Source organism: Leopardus geoffroyi, chromosome C1 (genome assembly GCF_018350155.1).
Source record: "Leopardus geoffroyi isolate Oge1 chromosome C1, O.geoffroyi_Oge1_pat1.0, whole genome shotgun sequence".
Lineage (NCBI taxonomy): Eukaryota > Metazoa > Chordata > Mammalia > Carnivora > Felidae > Leopardus > Leopardus geoffroyi.
In genome coordinates, this window is record NC_059328.1 from 19325711 (window position 1) to 19347816 (window position 22106).

General features: G+C 40.1%; 2 protein-coding genes across 9 annotated transcripts in view; one reads left to right on the forward strand and one right to left on the reverse strand.

Moving 5' to 3' along the window:
- The window catches only part of MTFR1L (mitochondrial fission regulator 1 like), a 37354-nt gene that overhangs the window by 10717 nt on the left and 4531 nt on the right, over window positions 1-22106 (forward strand). For 5 of the 7 annotated variants that reach the window (XM_045476130.1, XM_045476134.1, XM_045476132.1 and 2 more), the window contains one exon: window positions 6816-7831. The exons of the other annotated variants lie outside the window; for them this stretch is intronic. In XM_045476130.1, coding sequence (XP_045332086.1) covers window positions 6816-6921 — 106 coding nt within the window. In that variant the 3' untranslated portion in view covers window positions 6922-7831. Of the gene's footprint in view, window positions 1-6815; window positions 7832-22106 lie in introns of those variants that run through there. 7 annotated transcript variants of the gene reach the window in all.
- Window positions 8252-21986, reverse strand: LOC123597388 (aurora kinase A and ninein interacting protein). Of its 2 annotated transcripts, XM_045476128.1 has the most exons (4): window positions 21742-21986; window positions 11252-11390; window positions 8955-9779; window positions 8252-8354 (listed from the first exon to the last, which is right to left on the reverse strand). In XM_045476128.1, exons 1-4 carry the CDS (start codon window positions 21817-21819, stop codon window positions 8350-8352), a joined length of 1047 nt encoding a protein of 348 aa, XP_045332084.1. In that variant the 5' UTR covers window positions 21820-21986; the 3' UTR covers window positions 8252-8349. The 2 variants fall into 2 exon arrangements, with proteins under 2 accessions (XP_045332084.1, XP_045332083.1); XM_045476127.1 differs by having other exon boundaries at window positions 8252-9779; window positions 21742-21985.

Below are 22106 nucleotides of genomic sequence, written 5' to 3' on the forward strand. Positions count from 1 at the left end.
CTGGGCTCTGCACGGTCAGCTTCAGATCCTCCGTCTCCCTCTCTTTCTGCCCCCTCTCTCTCCAATATAAAAATAAACATTAAACAAAACCTCAGTGATAACAGACGTAGGATACTTACCCAATAAAAAGTTCAAAATGGTCATAAAGATGTAAAACTGGGAAGAAGATGGGGAGAAGAATGGAGGAACACAGAACTTCAACAAAAAGATAGAAAATATATGAAAAATACAAGTCATGGAGCTGATGAACACAATAACTGAACTGAATGAAAACACGAGAGGGGTTCACCAGCAGACTAGACGGAACAGAAGAAAGGGTAAGTGAACTCAAACACAAAGCAATAGAATATCTCCAATCAGAGCAGCAAGTAGGAGGAAAAAAAAAAGTGAAGATAGATTAAGGAACTTAAAGGGGCAACATCAAATGGATTAACATTCTCATTGTAGGGCTCCCAGAAGGAGAGAGACAGAAATCTTATTGAAAAAAGAATGGCTGAAAATGCCCCTTAATGTGGGAAAGGAAACAGACGTCTAGATCCAGGAGGCCTGGAGAGTTCCAAATAAGATGAACCCAAAGAGACCCTAAAAGCAGCAAGAAAAAAATAACTTGTTATGTAAAAAGGAACCCCTCCGTAAGACTCTCAGTACATTTTCCAACACTTTGCAGCCCAGGAGGGAATGAAAGTGTATTCAAAATGCTAAAAGAAAAATTCCAAACAAGCAAAGTTATCATTCAGAATTAATTTCCCAGACAGTTAAAGGAGTTTATCACCACTAAATCGGCCTTAAAAGAAATGTTAAAATGACCTCTTTGGGCTGAAAAAAGCACTTATCAGAAACAGGCACACATATAAAAAAGAGCAAATCTCACTGGAGAGATAAATGTAATAAAAATGTGGATTAATCACTTGTTAAGGTTAAAAACACAAAAGTAAAATAACAAAGACCTAAAAAAAACAAAAGTAAAAACGTAACTGATTATAATAGTTAAGGGATATGCAAGAAAAAATGGTGAAATGTGATCTCAAAAATGGGGCGGGGGAGTAAAAATGTTGAGCTTTAGAATGCGATCAAACAAGTTGGCAACTGTTTTATCAATTTAAAATAGACTTATGGATAGGAGTTCTACTTAAGGCTCATCTTAACTACAAAACAAAAACGTAAATATACACTAGATAAAAAGGAATATAAGCATTACCACTAGAGAGTTTCATCAAACCACAAAGGAAGAGAGCAAGACAAGAAAGGTACAGAGAACTACAGAAACAGCCAGAAAACAATAAAATGGCAAGTACATACTTACCAATAACTTTTTTTTTTAATGTTTATTCTTGAGAGAGACAGAGTGTGAACAGGGGAGGGCCAGAGAGGGAGGCACAGAATCTGAAGCAGGATCCAGGCTCCAAGCTGTTAGCACAGAGCCCGATTGTGGGGCTCAAACTCACAAACCACGGGATCATGACCTGAGCCGAGGTCGGATGCTTAACCAAGCCACCTAAGCACCCCAATAATTATACCCAATAATGTAAACAGACTAAATATGCCAGTCAAAAAACAGTGGCTAAATGGGGCAGCTGGCTAGCTTAGTTGGGAGAGCATGCAACTCTTGATCTTGGGGTCATGAGGTTGAGCCCCATGCTGGGTGTAGAGATTAAATGAATGAATAAATAAAAACTTTTAATGTTTATTTATGCTTAGGGGAGAGAGAAAGAGGAGGGGAGAAGCAGAGAGAGGGAGACAGGATCTGAATTGGGCTCTGTGCTGACAGCAAAGAGCCCGATGTGAGGCTCGAACATACATACCATGAGATCGTGCCCTGAAGTTGGACACTTAACTCACTGAGCCACCCAGGTGCCCCAAAAAGGACTAAAATCTTAAGGAAAAAAAAAAGGCTATGGCTAAATGGATTAAAAAACAAAACCTAAGTGCTGCCTACAAGAGACTCTTTTAGATGTAGGAACACACACAGATGGAAAGTGAAGAGATAGAAAAAGATACTCCATACAAATGGAAACCAAAAGAAAGCTGGGGTAGCTGTAACTTAGAAAAAAATCGACTTCAAAACAAAGATTGTAGTAAGAAACAAAAGGGGTTATATAATGATAAAGGGGTCAATCCAAGAAGAGGATATAATATTTGTAAATACTTATGAACCCAATATAAGAGCATCTATATGTATAAATAAATATTGACAGACATGAAGAGAGACAGCCATACAATAGTAGCAGGAGACTTTAATACCCAACTTGCATCAATGGATAGATCATCCAGGCAGAAAATAAGAAAACATCAGCCTTATGTGATGTTAGACCAGACAGACTTTACAGATATATACAGAACATCCCATCTAAAAGCAACAGAATGTACACTCTCAAGTGTACATGGAACATTTTCCAGGATAGATCATATGGTAGGCCACAAAACAAAGAGGACTGAAATCCTACCAAGCATCTTTTCCAGCTCCAGTGATAAGAAACTAGGTATCAGTGGCAGCTCTTTCTGCCCATGGGTTCTGTCCCGTGCTTTAATAAAACCACCTTATTTGCTAATAAATAAATAAATAAATAAATAAATAAATAAATAAACTAGAAATCAGTTACACAAAGAAAACTGGAAAATTCACAGATATGTGGAGATTAAACAACATCTATGAAAAAACCTGAGAATCAAAGTAGAAACCAAAAGAGAAATAAAAAAATACCTTGACACAAACAGAATGGAAATATACCAAAATTTATGAGATGTAACAAAAGCAGTTCTGACAAGGAGGTTCACAGCAATAGTGCCTATCAAGAAGCAAAATTCCCAAATAACTTTATACCTTAAGGAACCAGGAAAAAGAATAAATGAAACCCAAAGTTAGTAGAAGGAAGGAAATAACAAAGATTAGAGCAGAAATAAAGACTAAAAAGCAATAGAAAAGATGAAAGTAAGAGGTTGTCCTTTGAAAAGATAAAAAATTGACAAACCTCTAGCCAGAATCACCAAGAAAAGGACTCAAAATCAGAAATAAAAGAGATTACAACTAATACCACAGATGTACAAAGGATGAGACTACTATGAAAAATTATGTGCCAACAATGGACAACCTAGAAGAAGTGGGTGAATTCCTAGAAACATACAATCTACCAAGACCGAATCATGAAGAAATAGAAAATCTGAACAGATTGATTACTAATAAAGAGATTAAACCAGTAATCAAAAACCTCCCAATGAAAAAAATCTAAGACCAGATGACTTCACTGGGTGAATTCTACCAAACATTCAAAGAAGAATATCAATTCTCAAACTCTTCCAAAAAACAGAAGAGGAAGGAACTCTTTCAAACTCAATTTACAAGGCCAGCATTATCCTTACACCAAAACAAGGACACCAGAAGAAAATACAACTATAGGCCAATATTCCTGAACACAGATGCAAAAATCCTCAACAAAATATTAGCTAACTGAATTCAACAATACCTTAAAAGAATCATACACCATGATCAAGTGGGATTTATTCAGGGGATTCAAGGATAGTCTAATATCTGCACATCAGTGTGATAAACCACATTAAGAAAACCAAGGATAAAAGTCCTATGTTCATTTCACAAGATGCAGAAAAACCTCTCAAGAAAATTCAACATCCAGTTGTGATAAAAACTCTCAACAAAGCAGGTATAGAAGGATCATACCTCAACATTTAAATAAAGTCCAGAAATGACAAGCCCACAGCTAACATCACACTGAACAGTAAAAGCTGAAAGCTTTTCCTCTAAGATCAGAACAAGAAAAAAATGCCCACTCACCACTTTGTCCTAGCCAAAGCAATCAGGTGAGAATAAGAAAACCTATCCAAACTGGAAAGGAAGAAGTAGAACTGTCACTATTTGCAGATAATACACAGAATACCTTCAAGACTCAAAAAAAAAAAAATGGTTAGAAGAAATGAATTCAGTAATTTGCAGGATACAAAATCAGTAAGTAAAAATCTGTTATTTCTATACATTAATAACAGACTACCTGAGAAATTTAAAAAAACAATCCCATTTACAACTGCATCAAAAAGAATAGAATACCAAGGATTAATTTTAACCAAGGAGGTGAAAACTACAAGATATCAAGGAAAGAAATTAAAGGAGACCCAAATAAATAGATATTGGGAGAAATTAAAGAAGATACAAATAAATATATATTCGGAGAATTAATATTGGTAAAATATCCATACTACCCAAAGCAGTCTACAGATTAATGCAATTGCTATAAAAATTCCAATGGCATTCTGCACAGAACTAGAACAAAGAATCCTAAAATTTGATTTGGAACCCCAAAGACCCCAAATAGCCAAAGCAATCTTGAGAAAGAAGAAGCTGAAGGCATCACACTCCCTGATTTCAAGCTCTATTACAAAGCTATAGTAAATACAACAGTATGATATTGGCATAAAAACAGAAACAGTTCAGTGGAGCAGAACAGAGCCCATAAATAAACTCACACATATATGGTCACTTTACAACAAAGGATCCAGGAACATACAGTGGGGAAAAGACAGTCTCTTCCATAAATGGTGCTGGGAAAACTGGATAGCCACATACAAACAAATGAAACTCAACCACTGTCTTAACACCACATGCAAAACTTAACTCAAAATGTATTAAAGACTTGAATGTAAGACCTAAAACCATAAAACTCCTAGAAGAAAACACAGGTATGTGGACGTAGGACATAGGTTATGGCAATGATCTTTTCAACTGGACACCAAAAGTAAAAGCAAAAATAAACAAATGGGGCTGTATCAAAAAAGCTTCTGCACAGCAAAGGAAACCATCAGCAAAATGAAAGGGCAGACTATTGAATGTGAGAAAATATTTGCAAATCATATATCCAATAAGGGTTAATATCTAAAATATATGAAGAACTACAACTTAATAGCAAAAAACAAATAAAAAGACCAAAAACCCAGTCTGATTAAAAAATAGGCAGAGGGGATGCCTGGCTGACTCAGTCGGTGGGTTGTGACTTCGAGCCCCAGGCTGGGTGTAGAGATTACTTACTTTACTGAATGAATGAATGAATGAATGAATGACAGAGAACTGCAATAGACATGTTTCCAAAGACATACAGATGACCAATAGGCACATAAATAGATGCTTAACATCACTAATCATCAGGGAAATGCAAATCAAAACCACAATGTACCTCACACCTGTTAGAATGGCCATTATCAAAAAAATAAAAAAATAAGTGTTGGCAAGGATGTGGAGAAAAGGAAACCCTTGTGACTGGGTAGGAATGTAAACTGGTGCATACACCATGAGAAACAGTATGGAGGTTAGTCAAAAAAATTAAATAGAACTACCATATGATCCAGCAGTTCTACTTCTGGTATTATCAGAAAACAAAAACACTTAAGATGTATGCACCCCCATATTCACTGCAACATTATTTACAAAAAGCAAGATAGGGAAACAGCCTATCATCAATGGATGAGTGGATAAAGAAATTGTGGTACAGATACACAATGCAATATTATTCAGCCGTTAAGAAAGAATGAAGTCTTGCTATATCCAGCAATATGATGCCTTGAGGTCATTTATGCTAAGTGAAACAAGCCAGACTGAGAAAGAAAAATACTGTATGATAGCTTATATGTGAGTCTAAATTAAAAAATAAAACACAGGGGCGCCTGGGTGGCTCAGTCGGTTAAGCGTCCGACTTCAGCTCAGGTCGCGATCTCGCGGTCCGTGAGTTCTGGGCTCTGGGCTGATGGCTCAGAGCCTGGAGCCTGCTTCCAATTCTGTGTCTCCCTCTCTCTCTGCTCCTCCCCCATTCATGCTCTGTCTCTCTCTCTCTGTCTCAAAAATAAACGTTAAAACAAACAAACAAACAAATAAATAAATAAATAAATAAATAAAATAAAACACAAAAAACAAGCCTATAGATACAAAGAACAGACTAGTGCCTGCCAGAGACTGCAGTGGAGATGGGAGAACTAGGTGAAAGGTGTCAAAAGGTAAAAAAACAAAAACAAAAACAAACCTTTTTAATTAAAAAAGACGATTGTGGTGTGTCTGGGCGGCTCAGTCAGTTAAGCCTCTGACTCTTGATTTCAGTTCAGGTCATGATCCCAGAGTCATGGGATCAAACCCTGCATCAAGCTCTGTGCTGATTGTGGAGCCTGCTTAAGATTCTGCCCCCCCCCCCCGCCCCTCTCCCCTGCTCACATGCACATGTGCATGCACTCTGAATAAATTTAAAAAGATTGTACCTATAGCTGACAATGTATTATATGCTTAGAAATTTGTTAAGAGCATAGATCTCTTGTTAAGTGTTCTTTCCAATTAAAAAAAAAAAAAATCTAAGAGCTCCCCTGATGAACAGATAGGGTAGTAGGAAATCTTCAGCACACCTTTTCTGTAGAACTAATAAAATAGCCAAGAGTCAAGAATCCCTTCCCCTGCAGAAATGCTACAAAGAAAAGACACCAAAAGGTGGGAGAAGCTTAGCGATCATAGACCAGCTCTACCAGGTTGATAGTCCTTTACTTTGCCCACATTCTATAGCCATTTCAGGAAATAGTAAAGCATTCTAGTTAAGAAACCAGCTAGCTTGGTTTTGGATTCTGGATTTGCTACTTACTACCTGAGTATCTAGTGACGCAAAACTGTATAATCCTGTGTGTGCTTCAGTTTCCTCATCTGAAAAAAAAGGATTTTAATAGCACCAACTTTGTACGATTGTTGTGAGGACTGAATGAGATAACGTATTCAAAGACACAGAACACTACCTGAGACAGAGCAAGTACTTAATAAATCTAAGTTATGATTTTGTCTGTAGGAGCCGGAGTTTACTAAAGGAGGAAGACCCTGCCGTCCTAATCTCTGAGGTCCTAAGGAGGAAGTTTGCCCTGAAGGAAGAAGATATTAGTAGAAAGGGAAACTGACAGAACTCAGCTCTGCAAATTCAGTCTCATGCTCCTGGAATTCCTTCAATAGCTGCCTTCCTCACCACAGACCTTTCTGCCTCACAGTTAGAAATCTTTTTGCAAAGGTCTTGCGGAAATCTAGAGCTTGGACTGAAAGAGAAAAGTTGGATTATGCTTCCTTTGCTTCGAACCTTAGCAGAAGCTAAGGCATGTTTTGCACTGAGACACTTGTTACAGGTAAATGCATAGGTTGGAATGTCTCAGTCTAAAGGATGAGATAGAAGTTTGGCTTTTCCTGCCTCTGTGTGAAAATCAGTTCTAAGTGAATGGCTTATTACTTCACTGCATTAGACCCCATAACTGGTCTCACCGGACACTTTGTGCCCAGCTATCACTCTCAGCGGCTTCCTTGTAGCAGAGCAGGACTGAGGGGAGGGGGGCTGTATTTGTATGTGTTGACAGGGCAAGGAAAATCTTATGCTGCTCCATCATAAATGGACACCAGTGCCCAGCAACCCCCCTCTCCTCCTTCCCAGTCCAACACCTAGATATAGAGGGTCACACCTCTGGACCAGCTGACACTTGGGCTGCTGCTGGGAAGCCTGGGCTGCTTTTTTCTTAAATATATTTTGTAATACTCTACAACCAGATCTACCCTCCCAGGCCCTGGGCCCTCACGGGTTCCACTGATTGAAAATGCTTTCTCTTCCGTGGACTTTAGTTTAAGCCTAGTAGGAAGGAGAAATGGGGAGGAGAGAAGAGTACCATCCTTCTTCCAGGCCCTTGACTGCTCCTTTGCGTTGGGCCAAGGTTTGTACCTACCACACCATGCATGACTCAGACGCCCTCGGGTCCCTTTCTCTACGGTATGTATCCTGTGTGTGTGTGGGTTGAAGCACTACCTGACATTAAATGAAGGATATGGAGAGATACTGCACCTGCTCTTTGTCTCTGGGTTATGACCCCTTGCATCCCCCATGGGTATAGGATTCCTGTTAATTTTAAGGTATGTGAAGTTTCATAAAAAGAGCCTTCCCCTCTTTTCTTATAAAGTCCTGCCTATATAAAAACAAAAAAACACTTCTGTAGGGAGCCTCTTGTCCCCTTCTGTAGGGATTTTACCCAAACTCTTAAAGTAGTTCCATCTTACAGCTTGCACACTTGTCCCCTAGGGGCTGTTTGAGCCTCTTAAGGTAGCATACCTGCAACATGGGAAACTGCCACCTGGTGGATAACATCTGGGCTAGAACACAGGTGTTCAGGTGAGACCCTGGCAGTGACAGAGCATATATTATTAAAAAGTTGCTTTTCCAGAAATAAAGCGGTAATGTTTTAATTACCATCAGAGTCAGCTTATAGAGTCATTTATTTGGATTCGTAGTTTTACAAAGGGAGTTCCCTCATACCTTGTAGAAGAGTGGTATCACATCTAGATTGTTATATAGCTCAGGCTATTTTAAGGGAGATGTTTAAACACAGTATAAGTCTTTAAAATGCTGTAAAATCCCCACAAAAATAAGTAGAAAGCAGAATGATGGTGGTTTTTTTTAAATCTCTATCCTCTCTGACCCCATACATCTGGGCCCAGGAGATTTGCCTTATCACCTCAAAAAGGTGTCAGGAATAATGGTCCCATGGTTGAGTGGGTAAGCTAACAGCCAGAGATTAGAAGAACATCCATCCGTAAGAAGCGGTGTTCCAGTCAGGCATCTGAAAGGGCACAGAGGTGGCTCTGCAGGCTGAGTAGGGACTCTTTAGTGGAGGGATAAGTACCTGCCCTGCCTCCTCATTGCTCATCAGAGACTCGCACAAGTTTACCAGCCACCTCTTCCTCAGGGAAAGGCACCATCATACCCCCTCAACAAGTGGCCCCATTTGCTTTATTTACACCAAGAAAATGCTCAATTATAACGTCATCCCTTGCCTCCCTCCCACCCACACTCCCAACCCCCCCCACCCCAATATTTTCCTACAGCTCTGTCATTTCGAGGTACTTTTAGAACAAAACCGTCATAAAGACATTTAGACTTGATGCCTGATAACCTGATTACCTTCTGAGTCCTGGGTAAAGAGCAAATCAGGCTGCAGATTTAACTGAGTGGGCGTCTCCTGGCACTGAGCCCAACGGCTGCTAGAAAACTGCCCTAAGCCCCGATTCTGGTTGTTGGTTACATCTTGGAAAGGAGCTCTAGAGTTGTGGGCAATGACTCGCTGGCCCTGAGAATCCTCAGTAAAAAGCTGACTCCAAGAGTCCTTGTCATTCTTTTCACTGTCCCAAGAAAATAGAGGGATAGGATAAGGGCTTTGTTTCACTGAGTGTGTGTTTTCCCCATTCCAGGAATCCCTGTACGTTTGAAGGAGGATCGGGGTCTGTCTGGTTTCTTTTGCAGACACCTTTTCTAATGGCGTCTTGTCCAAGGGCTCATGGCCCTTGCCCCGAGGTGGTTTAATGGGTCTCTCCACACCCTGATAGTTCTTTTTCTTAGATCCATGAAGCCATTCCCTTTTCCAGGAAGAGTCTTTCTCTTCCTCCTTTTGGTCCAGTGAGCGAGAACCTTCCAAGTTCTTGGTGAAGGAACAAGATGGAGAGGCTTTACTCTTTCCAGCACAGACTAAGGTGTCAGGCTGGAGCAAAGACGGCACAGTCAAAAATGGTGTTCCCATTCTGTGGTGGCCAGAATCCTGGAGGGGCTGTGGAGAAAGTCCGGCTTCCTGGGTGTCTGCAGGGGTTGAAGTGGCTAATGGGGGTGCCATGCAATCATCCCCTAAGCCCTGGATCAAATGGTCTAGCTGGGTTACATCATTCTTAGACTCTTTGTTGGTCTGACTTTCTATAGGAGATGAAACATTCCTCTGGTCACCACCAATTGTCCTTCCTAGTAAGACAGACATGAGCAAATATTACTCTGCAGGAAAACTCTGCCCTGAGCAGGATTTAGCTGGTTTTTTTTTTAAATCAGTATCAGCTACTACCACTACCTAGTGCAGGGGTCTCAGACTTGTCACACACCTTTATAGCTGGTCTTCCTGCTTTTAGTCTCTACTTTCTCCAAAATGATTTTTCTAAAACACAGTCCTCCTATTCTGCTCAAATATATGGATGCTTCCAATGATCTGCCTAACAGAGTCAAACATGCTAGCTATGCTCAGATCACACAGCCTACTTTTCTGGCTGCGTTTTCATATGTGGGGTTTGTCTAACAGGGCACATCAACTTTGCTTTTGTTTTTTATTTAACATGGTTTCTGCTAAACAGTGATTTTGGCTAAATATATCGTCCTTTGAGAAGTATGTAAAACAGTTTTCACTGGTGACAACTGCACTGGTGACAGTGCAAAGAACATTAAAGGCCCCACTCTGCAAACATTTCATGGAAAAGGGAGTAAAGACCATCAGGATGCTAAGTCAACCAGTAGGAAGGACAATAAAAAGAAACTGCTGATGTTCAGCCTGTCCCTTTGATCAGGCATGGAATGGATCCTGTTCTGCCTTGATGAATTACATGGAATCCTCCCGCCCATTATACCAAGATCTAATTACAAACAAAGCTGAATGATTTCCTCTTCCTCCAACAGGAATCATAGGGCAGAAACCATGTTTTGTGAAAGATTTCTCAACGTTGCCTAAGAATTCACTAGATTATAGAACATGCCAGAATTTTGAAATAGGAAGCATCCTTGAAGAAAATCAGCCCTTGTTACTTAAAGCAAAAAGTTGCTTATTTTAAGTTCTTGTTTGGGGCAGGAAGAGTGAATTTAAGATTTATGCAATGCAATCCTGGGAATCAAAAGAGTTAAAGCTCTCCCAGCACCCTTCATCCGGCAGACATCCTGCTCTGTAAGCCCCAGCCTGCTCTGAGGTAGCTTATCCTCTGAAAAGGGACACGTAAGCAAAGAACTACCAAAGGATGATGAGACACAAGCAACTTTATGCCAACCTTTCTAACAAAAACACATCTTTGACTAATTTGAGAAGCTTTATACAGAAACACCTACTATTAAATAATCTTAGACTGTTCACTGTGGCCAATCCAAGACCTAACTAATGGCAGGTCAGCTCCCCTGCACACCCCAACTCCCAAAGTATACCTTTCTCCTCACTGCTCTGTCAGGAAGTACAAATATTTAATATTAGACTGAGTGAACCAGAAAGAAAATGTTTGTAAAAGCACGTATATATTGCTTTGCAGAAGGGGAGGTTTTGTTGTGTTTTATAACACAACCTCTTCTAATAAGTCACTAAGTTTAACACAAAGCACTAGTGTCACCACTTCTCATAAACGTTGCAGCAGAGGAGAGTGCACGCATTCCTTTCTGCTCCCTGGGTATTCCCAGGCGGGTCACCATACCTGGCTGCAAGGTGAAGAAGGAAGCGATGCTGGTCTGCCGAATGCCTGCAGGTGCAATTCTTTGAGTAAAGGAAATCTTAGCCTTTTTTTCTCCAGGAAAAAGTGTTAGCATTTTGGTGTTTGGCTTCATTACATGTGTCTGAGAAGGGGGAGAAAAAGAACAATAAAACCTATTAATCAAAACAGGTGCCAGATGGGAGAGATTCAACAAACACCAGTGATCCTCACAGAACCCTACTGGACCCTTTGGACCCCACCCTATCCTAGTCTCTGGGTAGTTTTTGCTGTGTACATCATCATCTACCATTTCCTGCCATACTGATGGTATTTTTCTCAGCAAATCACATATTCCAACTATAGCCCAATCTTTCTGCTTCCCCACGGAAATCAGGCTGACTAAACAGGATTTGTTGAAGTGATTTCAGGGATGACACTCTCTCTTATATCTAAAGATGTTGATTCTACATTAGCAGCAGTGGACACATACCTAGTGGTTTTCAAATAGCCACATATGGTTAAGAGCATGGCTCCACAGTCACACAGCTTGGGTTCAAATCAATCCCAATTCTGCCACCGCTACTTATTAACTGTGATGTTCTGCAAGTTGTTTAATCTAGGTCTCATTCTCGTGTGTGAAATGGGGACAGTAAAGTACCTATCCCATAGGGCTGTTATGAGGATTTGGTGAGTCAATTCACATAAAAGGCTTACACACAGTTCCTGGGATTCATACTAGTTGGTTATTACTAGAAGGAAAAGCAATGAAACAGCTAGTCTTACACACTTTCAGCCCCTTTATACTTTACAGTATGAATTAGAAGATGTACCATAGAGATTTGGGAAGTTTTGTCAACTAACTATAAATCTAACCTCATCTTTATTTAGTGTGATTTGGTTTTGTTTCGACTTGCTGGTTAAGAAATGCCTGAGAAGTAACCTGAGAACAGGGCTATACTCAATTCAGTTTGGTGTGAAAACCAAAGAAGAAATGGCATTTGCCAACATTCATGCTACAAATTGGAGACAGGTCTGAAACTTGAACCCAAATTATTAATTCTAGCCAAAGCTGACTTCATTTTTACATTTGGAAACTAAAATGTACTTTAACTGGTGAAAAAAGAAGGAACTCCTTGATATAAAACTCATACTTTGACTTGCAGTACTGGCTTGGAACTTTCCCTTCCACTACACAAAACTAGAAAACTGGATAAGATACATAAGACAACTGATTTTAGACGGTGGACAACAGGTATTGCATTGGATTGTGAGCCCTGAGAGAAGAAAAACAAATGAGGTGAGCCCTATGATGACCCTAGCTTTCTTCCTGGAATCACCTGTCGATTAATTAAATATATGGAGACTGGAATTTGGAGAAACTGAGGTGGCCACTCCTCCTCTTAAGTTGTGAAGTCCCTCACCTTGAACTTTGGAAGAATTTTGTGACTGACCAATAAAGTATGATAGAAATAACACTACATGGTTTACAAAACTAGGTCATAAAAATGTCATGCACTTCTGTCTTGCTTTCCTGAAATGCTCACTCTTGGAACCTGGCCACCATGCTATGAGGAAGCCCAAGTAGGCACATCACTCTCTAAATGTTATGAGACACATCCTAGATATGGGAAATAGTGACATAGAATGCAAACAAGTATTTTAGCACCTATATGCTAGGGACTGGGAATATAATGATGCACAAAAATATACAGACTGTTTCTGCCCTGGTAAAGCTTACAGCTTATGGGGGAAAAAAGACTAATAATATACAGTTATTTAAATGACTTACAAGAATGCCAAGTCCTGCATACACCATAGAAATACAAAGGATTGTAAGAATATTATGAAAAATTATATGCCAACAAATCAGACAACCTAGAAGAAATGGATAAATTCCTAGAAACCTATAACCTCCCAAAACTGAATCAGGAAGAAGTAGAAAATTTGAACAGATGGATTACCACAATGAATTGAATCAGTAATCAAAAAACTCCCAACAAACAAAAGTCCAGGACCAGACAGCTTCACAGGTGAATTCTACCAAACACTTAAAGGAGAGTTAATACCTATTCTTCTCAAATTATTCCCAAAAATTGAAGAGGAAGGAAAACTTCCAAATTCATTCTATGAAGCCGGCATTATCCTGTTATCAAAACCAGATAAAGGCACTACTACAAAAGGAGACAACTATAGGCCAATATCTCTGATAAACACAGATGCATAAATCCTCAACAAAATATTAGCAAACCAAATCCAACAATACACTTAAAAAAAATCATTCACCACAATCAAGTGGGATTTATTCCTGGGATACAGGGTGGTTCAATATTCACAAATCAATCAATATGATATATATCGCATCAATAAGAAAAAGGATAAAAACCATATGATCATTTTGATGGGGTGCCTGGGTGGCTTAGTGGGTTAAGTGTCCGACTCTTGATTTCGGCTCAGGTCACAATCTTGTGGTTCATGAGTTTTGAGCCTGCATTGGACTCTGTGCTGATGGTGCAGTCTGCTTGGGATTCTCTCTCTCCCTCTCTCTCTTCCCCTCCCCTGCTCATGCTGTCTCTCTGTTTCTCTCAAAATAAACTTTAAAACAAAATGATTTCAATATATGCAGAAAAAGCATTTGACAAAGTACCACATGTATTCATTATAAAAACTCTCAACAAGGTAGGTAGGTTTAGAGAAGACATACCTCAACATGATAAAGACCATATGAAAAACCCACAGCTAACATCATGCTCAATGGTGAAAGTTTAAACTGACAGCTTTTCCCCTAAGATCAGGAACAAGACAAGTGTCCACTCTTACCACTTTTATTCAACATAGTATTGGAAGTCCTAGCTTCAAAAATCAGACAAAAAAAAAAAAAAAAAAGAATAAATGGCATCCAAATTGGTAAAGAAGAAATAAAACTTTCACGACTGGCAGGTGACATGATACTATATATAGAAAACCCTAAGGACCCCACCAAAAAAACTACTACAACTGATAAATGATTTCAGTAAGGTTACAGGATACAAAATCAATGTACAGGATGCAAAATCAATGTGCAAAATCCGTTGCATTTCTACACACTAATAATGAAGCAGCAGAAAGAGAAATTAAGAAAACAATCCCATTTACAACTGCACCAAAAATAATAAAATACCTAAGAATAAACAACCAAGGAGGCGAAAGACCTGTACTCTCAAAACTATAAAACACTGATGGGGGCACGTGGGTGGCTCAGTTGGTTAAGGTTAAGCATCTGACTCTGGGTTTCAACTCAGGTCATGATCTTGTGATTCGTGAGTTCAAGCCCCGTCAGGCTCTGTGCTGACAGTGCAGAGGCTGCTTGGGATTCTCTCTCTCTCTCTCTCTCTCTCTCTCTCTCTCTGCCCTTGCCCTGCTCATGCTCTCTCTAAAGAAATAAATAAACGTAAACAAAACAAAACAAAAAAACAACACTGATGAAAGAAATTAAAGATGACACAAATGAAAAAAATATTCCATGCTCATAGATTAGAGGGACAAATATTGGTAAAATGTCCATACTACCCAAAGCAATCTAAATATTTAATGCAATTCCTATCAAAATACCAACAATATTTTTCCACAGAACTAAAACAAACAATCCTAAAATTTGTACAGAACCACAAAAGACCCTGAATACCCAAAGCAATCTTGAAAAAGAAAAACAGAGCCGGAGGTATCACAGTTCCAGATTTCAAGTTATACTACAAAGCTGCAGTAATCAAAACAGCATGGTACGGGCACAAAAATAGACACACAGATCAACAGAATGAAATAGAAAGCCCAGAAATAAATCCACAATTATATAGTCAATTAATCTTCAACAAAGGAGGCAAGAACATGCAATAGGAAAAAGTCTCTTTAACAAATGGTGTTAAGAAAACTGGACAGCTACATGCAAAAGAATGAAAATGAGGGGTGCCTGGTGGCTCAGTCGGTGAAGTGTCTGACTTCAGCTCAGGCCATGATCTCACAGTTTGAGTTTGAGCCCCGCATCAGGCTTCATGCTGACAGTGCAGGGCCTGCTTGGGATTCTCTCTCTCTCTCTCTCTGCCCCCCTCTCTGCCCTTCCCCTACTCATACTCTGTCAAAATAAATAAATAAACTTAAAGAAAAAGAAAATGGACCACTTTATTACACCCTACACAAAAATAAACTAAAAATGGATTGGATTAAGGATCTAAATGTGAGGCCTGAAACCATAAAAATCCTAGAAGAGATCACAGGCAATAATTTCTCTGATAGCAGCTGTAATATTTTTCTAGATGTCTCCTGAGGCAAGGGAAACAAAAGCAGAGCAAAAATAAACTATGGGGATGACATCCAAATAAAAAGCTTCTGCACAGCAAAGGAAACTATCAACAAAACTAAAAGACAACCTACCGAAGGGGAGAAGGTATTTGTAAATGATATATACAATAAAGGGTTAATATCCAAAGTATATAAAGTACTTATATGACTCAACACCAAAAAACAAAAAAAACAAAAAAACAAAAAACAAAAAAACAAAAAAACAAAAAAAAACCCTCAAATAATCCAATTAAAAAATGGGCAGAAGACACGAACAGACATTTCTCCAAAGATATACAGATGGCCAACAGACATGAAAAGATGCTCATCATCACTCATCATCAGGGAAATGCAAATCAAAACTAATGACATATCACACCTGTCAGAATGGCTAAAATAAAAAACAAGAAACAACAGGTGTTAGCAAGGATGTGGAGAAAAAGGAACCCCTGTACACCTTGGGAGTGCAAACTGGTACAGCCACTGTGGAAAACAGAATGAAGGCTCTTTCAAAAATTAAAAATAGAACTACCATGGGGCACCTGGGTGTCTCAGTCAGTTAAGCCTCCGACTCTTAACTTCGGCTCAGGTCATGATCTCATGGGTTCCTGAGATCAAGCCCCGCGTAGGGCTCTGTAATGACAATACAGAACCTGCTTGGGATTTTCTCTCTCTCCCCCTCCCCTGCTCGATCTCGATCTCTCTCTCTCTCTCTCTCTCTCAAAATAAACAAACATTTTTAATACAAAAAACCCCACAAAACTACCCGGGCGCCTAGGTGGCTCAGTCGGTTCAGTGTCTGGCATGGCTCAGGTCATGATCTTGCAGTTCTTAAGTTCAAGCTGCATCAGGCTCTCTGTTGTCAGCACAGAGCCAGCTTTGGATCCTCACTCCCCTCTTCCTCTGCCCCTCCTCCACTTGCATGCTCTCTTTCTCTCTCAGAAATAAACATTAAAAAAATTTTTTTTTTGTTTAAAGAATTACCATATGATCCAGTAATCTCACTACTGGGTATCTACCGAAAGAATACAAAAACACTAATTCAAAAGGATATATGTGCTCCTATGTTTATTTCAGCACTATTTACAATAGCCAAAATATGGAAGCAGCCTAAGTGTCCACTGACAGACGAATGGATAAAGAAGATGTGATATATATATATATATATATATATATATATATATATATGGACTAGAATATTATTCAGCCATAAAAAAGAATGAAATCTTGCCATTTGCAACATGGATGGACCTAGAGAGTATAACACTAAGCAAAATCAGTCAGAGAAATACAAATATCATATGATTTCACTCATATGTGGAAGAAACAAAACAAATGAACAAAGGAAAAAAGGACAAACCAAAAAATAAACTCTTAACTATAGAGAACAAACAGGTGGTTACCAGAGGGGAGGCAGGTGGGATGCTGGGTGAAGGGCTGAAGAGTACACTGATCTTGATGAGCATGGAGTAATAATACATGAGATACTAAGTCACCGAAACTAATTTAACACTGTTAACTATACTGGAATTAAAGTTTTTAAAAAATACTAAGTCCTATAGAGAAGACTTACAGAAACTACACATCATGTTAAATACCTGAAACTAATTTAACACTGTATGTTAACTCTACTGGAATTTTTTTTTTTTTAAATACAAAGTCCTATAAAGCAGACTTATAGAAACTACACATTACCAGATAACAGTAAAAGACCTCAATTAGCAAAACATCTTGGAATAAAGCTTTTCACCAAGTTGGCCATCTTAGCAGGAATAGAACAAGCAAGTTGCAGAACAATGTAGAATATGCTACTTATATGAAGGAATAGATATTGTATTTGCTTGTACACATACAGAATATCTCTGGAAGGATACACAAGAAAGTTGTGGCCTCTGAGATGGGTCAAGATGGTTAAAAGTATTAGGTAGATATTTCACTGTATATCCCAAACATTTTAAATCATTACCAGACAAATTGTAATACCTACCCCAAATATGTTTTTTTAATATTTATTTTTTAGAAAGAGAGAGTGTGGGCACATGCAAGTGAAGGAGGGGCAAAAGAGAGGGAGAGAGATGATCCGAAGCAGGCTCTGTGCTGACAGAGAGCCTGATGCAGGACTCAAACTCACAAGTGGTGAGATCATGACCTAAGCCAAAGTCAGACTCTTAACCAACTGAGCCACCTAGGCACCGCTACTGCCCACCCCCCCCAGAAAAACATTTTCAAGTAAAAAAAAAAAAAATTTTTTAAGGAACAGGTGGTTTGTTATTTCTCAAAAAAGGACTTTAATGGAGGCACCTGGGTGGCTCAGTCGGTTAAGTATCCAACTTCAGGTCAGGTCATGATCTCACTGCTCATGAGTTCAAGCCCCACACTGGGCTCTGTGCTGACAGCTCAGAGCCTGGAGCCTGCTTCGGATTCCGTGTCTCCCTCTCTCTCTGTCGCTCCCCCACTCACACTCTGTTTCTCCCTCTCAAAAATTAATAAACATTAAAAAAATTATTTTTAATGACTTTAGGGGTGCCTGGGTGGCTCAGTCAGTTAAGCATCCAACTCTTGACTTCCACTAAGGTCATGATCTCACGTTAGTGAGATGGAGCCTCACGTAAGGCTCTGAGCTAACACTATGGAGCTTGCTTGGTATTTTCTTTCTCCCTTTCTCTCTGCCCCTCCCCTGCTCACACTCTCTCTCTAAATAAATAAATAAACAAAGAAACGGTTTTTAAAAATGATTTTAGAGGCACCTGGGTGGCTCAGTCGGTTAAGCATCTGACTTCAGCTCAGGTTGTGATCTCTCGGTTTGTGGATTTGAGTCCTGTGTTGGGCTCTGTGCTGACAGCTCAGGAGCCTGGAGCCTGCTTTGGATTCTGCGTCTCCCTCTGTCTCTGACCCTTCCCCACCTGTTCTCATTCTGTCTCTCAAATATAAATAAATAAACATTAACAAAAATAAGAATAAAAAATGACTTGAGTTGTAAGACACTTTTTAACAGTCATCAATTACTTTGTTCAGGAGATTGTAGCCACTGTAGGGGAGCAAAATTTGCCACCCCAAAATGTGTCCCTTTGGCATATGTATTAGTTTAGGCTTGATTACTTTAAAACATTTTTTTATGTTTTGTTTTGTTTGTTTTTGAGAGAGAGACAGCATGTGAGTTGGGGAGGGGCAGAGAGAGGGAGACACAGAATCCAAAGCAGGCTCCAGGCTCTGAGCTGTCAGCACAGAGCCCAAGGCAGGGCTCGAACCCATGAACCGTGAGATCATGACCTGAGCCGAAGTCAGACGCTCAACTAATTAAGCCACCTAGGTGGCCCTAGACTGATTACTTTTTTGTTGTTGTTGTTTATTTATTTTTGTGAGAGAGAGAGATAGAGCATGAGTGGGGGAGGGTCAGAGACAGGGGGAGATACAGAATCAGAAGGCTCCAAGCTGTAAGCACAGGTCCTAACACAGGGCTTCAACCCACAAACTATGAGATCATGACCCGACTAAAGCCGGACATCCAAACGAATGAGCTACCCAGGCACCCCTACAGGTGCATTTCTATACACTAATAAGGAGCTATCAGAAAGAGAAATTAAGAAAACAGTTGCATCCATTTACAGTTGCATCAAAAAGAAAAAAAATACCTAGGAATACATTTAACCAAAGAGATAAAAAGACCTGTATTCTGAAGACTGTAGGACATGGATAAAAGAAACTGACAATGATAAAAATAAGTGGAAAAATCGTGCTCAGGGACTGGAAGAATCAATATTGTTAAAATATCCATACTACCCCAAACAATCTACAAATCCAATACAATCCATCAAAATACAACTTTTTCACAAAACTAGAACAAATAATTCTAAAATTTGTATGGAAGCCCAAACAGACAAAGCAATCTTGAGAAAGAAGATCAAAGCTATAAATAAATATCATGCTTCCTGATTTCAAACTATACTACAAAGCTACAGTAAAACAGTACGGTACTGACACAAAGACACATACATAGGTCAATGGACTAGAGAGCCCATAAATAAACCCGCAAGTATATTAACCTACTACATTAACCTACTACATTAACCTACTACAAAGGAGGCAAGAATATACAATGGGGAAAAGACAGTCTCTTCAATAAATGGTGCTGGGGAAACTGGACCACTACCTTAACACCATATATAAAAATAAATTCAAAATGGATTAAAGACCTTACTGTTAAGACCTGAAACCAGAAGACTGCTAGAACGAAAGGCAATAAGCTCTTTGACGCCCATATTAGCAGCAGTTCTTTGGACCCAAATCCTCAGGCAAGGACAACAAAAGCTAAAATAAACACAGGGGATTACGCTGAACTAAAATGCTTTTGCAGAGGAAACCATCAACAAAACAAAAAGGCGACCCACTGAATGGGAGAAGATATTTACAAATCACACATTCAGTAAGAGGTTAACATCCAAAATAAAGAACTGACACAACTTAGTATAAAAAAAAAAAAAGATTAAAAAGTGGACAGAGGATTTGAAAAGATATTTTTCCAAAGAAGACATACAGATGGCCAAGAGACACCCCTGAAAAGGTGCTCAACGTCACTAACCATCAGGGAAATGTAAATCAAAGCCCCAGTGAGACATTACTTCACACTTGTTAGAATGGCTAGTATCAAAAAGATAAAAAATAACAAGTGTTGGAGAGGATGTGGAGAAAAGGGAACCCTCATACACTGTTGCTGGGAACAAAGACTGGTGCAGCTACTATGGAAAACAATATGGAGGTTCTTCAAAAAATTAAAAATAAGGCGCCTGGGTGGCTTAGTCAGTTAGGCAACCTCCGCTCAGGTCAAAATCTCACAGTTTGTGGGTTGGAGCCCCATGGAATCCTCTGTCCCCCCCGCCCCCTGCCCCTTCACTGCTTGCACTCACATTCTCTTAAAAATAAACATTAAAAAAAAAAAAAAAAAAAAAAAAAAAAATTGAAACTAGAATTACCATATGCTCCAATAATTCCACTTCTGGGTATTTACCTGAAGAAAATGAAAACACCAGTTGGGAGAGATACATGCACCCCTATATTCATTGCAGTATTATTTACAACAGCCAAGATATGGACGCAACCCAAGTATGCATCGATAAACAAACATAAAGAAGATGTGATAATACCTACAATGAAATATTACTCAGCCATCAAGAATGAAACCCTGGGGCGCCTGGGTGGCTCAGTCAGCTGAGCATATGACTCTTGATTTCGGCTTAGGTCATGATCTCACAGTCCTGACTTGGGTTTGTGACCTTGAGCCCCACATCTGGCTCTGCGCTGACAGCACAGAGCCTGCTTGAGATTCTCTACCCTCTCCGTTGGCCCCTCCCCCGTTTGCGGGCGCTCTCTCAAAATAAATAAATCTTTTAAAAAAAGAGAAAAAAAATGAAATCCTGACATACAGCATGGATGGACCTAAAGGGTATTACACTAAGTGAAATAAGCTAGACAGAAAAAGACAAATAGGTCTGACTCCACTCATATGTGGAATCTAAATAACAAAAGAACAAACAAAACCGAAACAGATACACAGGTATGAGAAACAAACTGTTCCTTACCAGAGGGGGGAGGCGCTGGGAGCGGGCGAAACAGGTGAAGGGGATTGAAACAGGTGAAGAGGATTAAGTCACAAACTTCCGATTATAAAATAAGTCATGGGAGGTCAAGTACAGCGAAGGGACTATAGTCAATAACACTGTAGTAACTTTGTAGTTACAATAATATCGTAGTAACTGTATGGTGACCACAGCAACTAGACTTATCGTGGGGATCACTTCTTAATGCGTAAATATTGAATCACTACGATGTACACCTGAAACTACCAGGATATTGAATGTCAAGCATAGTTCTACCCAAAAAACAAACAAAAAAACAACACTCCTCGGAGCACATTTTCTGTCCACCCTCCCCCCACACCTGGAAGCCTTGCAGTCCCAGTCTCTTTCTTACCCATCCACAGCCTGCCTGCCTTCCCGCCCGCCCCATTCCTCTCCACTCTTCCCAAACCCCATTTTTCACCCTTCTTTAGGCTCCAGTCCCTCTCGCCTCTGAATTCCCAAAGCCGTTCCTTTCTTGGTCCCCGACCTTGCCTCCATCACCTCCCCTCTCACGCCTCCAGGTCCCTAACCCCTCCCCCAACACCCTCCCGCGCGCCCACGACCCACCTGCACTTTCCGCCTCTTCAGCGCTGCCGTGTCCAGCCACACGCCGCAGGCCTCCTCCTCCGGGCCTCTCCGCCTCATGGCCGCCGCGGACACCCAGCCCACAGGACGCGTGGCTCTCGCTGCCGGTCCCGCGGCCTCAGGGAAGGGCTGTAACGGCCGCCGCCGGCGTTCGGATCTCGCGCCAACGCTGGGGGGCCGAGCCAGGACGTGGCCGCGGGCGCAGGCACCGCCCCGGCGCGCGCCCCGCCCTGCCCCCAAGCCCCGCCCCTTTCCTTAACTCCCGTCTGAGGCTTTTTTTTTTTTTCAACGTTTATTCATTTTTGGGACAGAGAGAGACAGAGCATGAACGGGGGAGGGGCAGAGAG

Excerpts from the sequence above, each read along its gene's own strand:
- LOC123597388 (XM_045476127.1), bottom strand. The coding sequence starts at position 21,819 with ATGAGGCGGAGAGGCCCGGAGGAGGAGGCCTGCGGCGTGTGGCTGGAC. Across the intron at positions 11,391-21,741 it reads TGAAGAGGCGGAAAGTGCAG|ACACATGTAATGAAGCCAAA; the intron begins GTGGGTCGTGGG and ends CCCCCTTCTCAG. Across the intron at positions 9,780-11,251 it reads CTTCTTCACCTTGCAGCCAG|GAAGGACAATTGGTGGTGAC; the intron begins GTATGGTGACCC and ends CTGTCTTACTAG.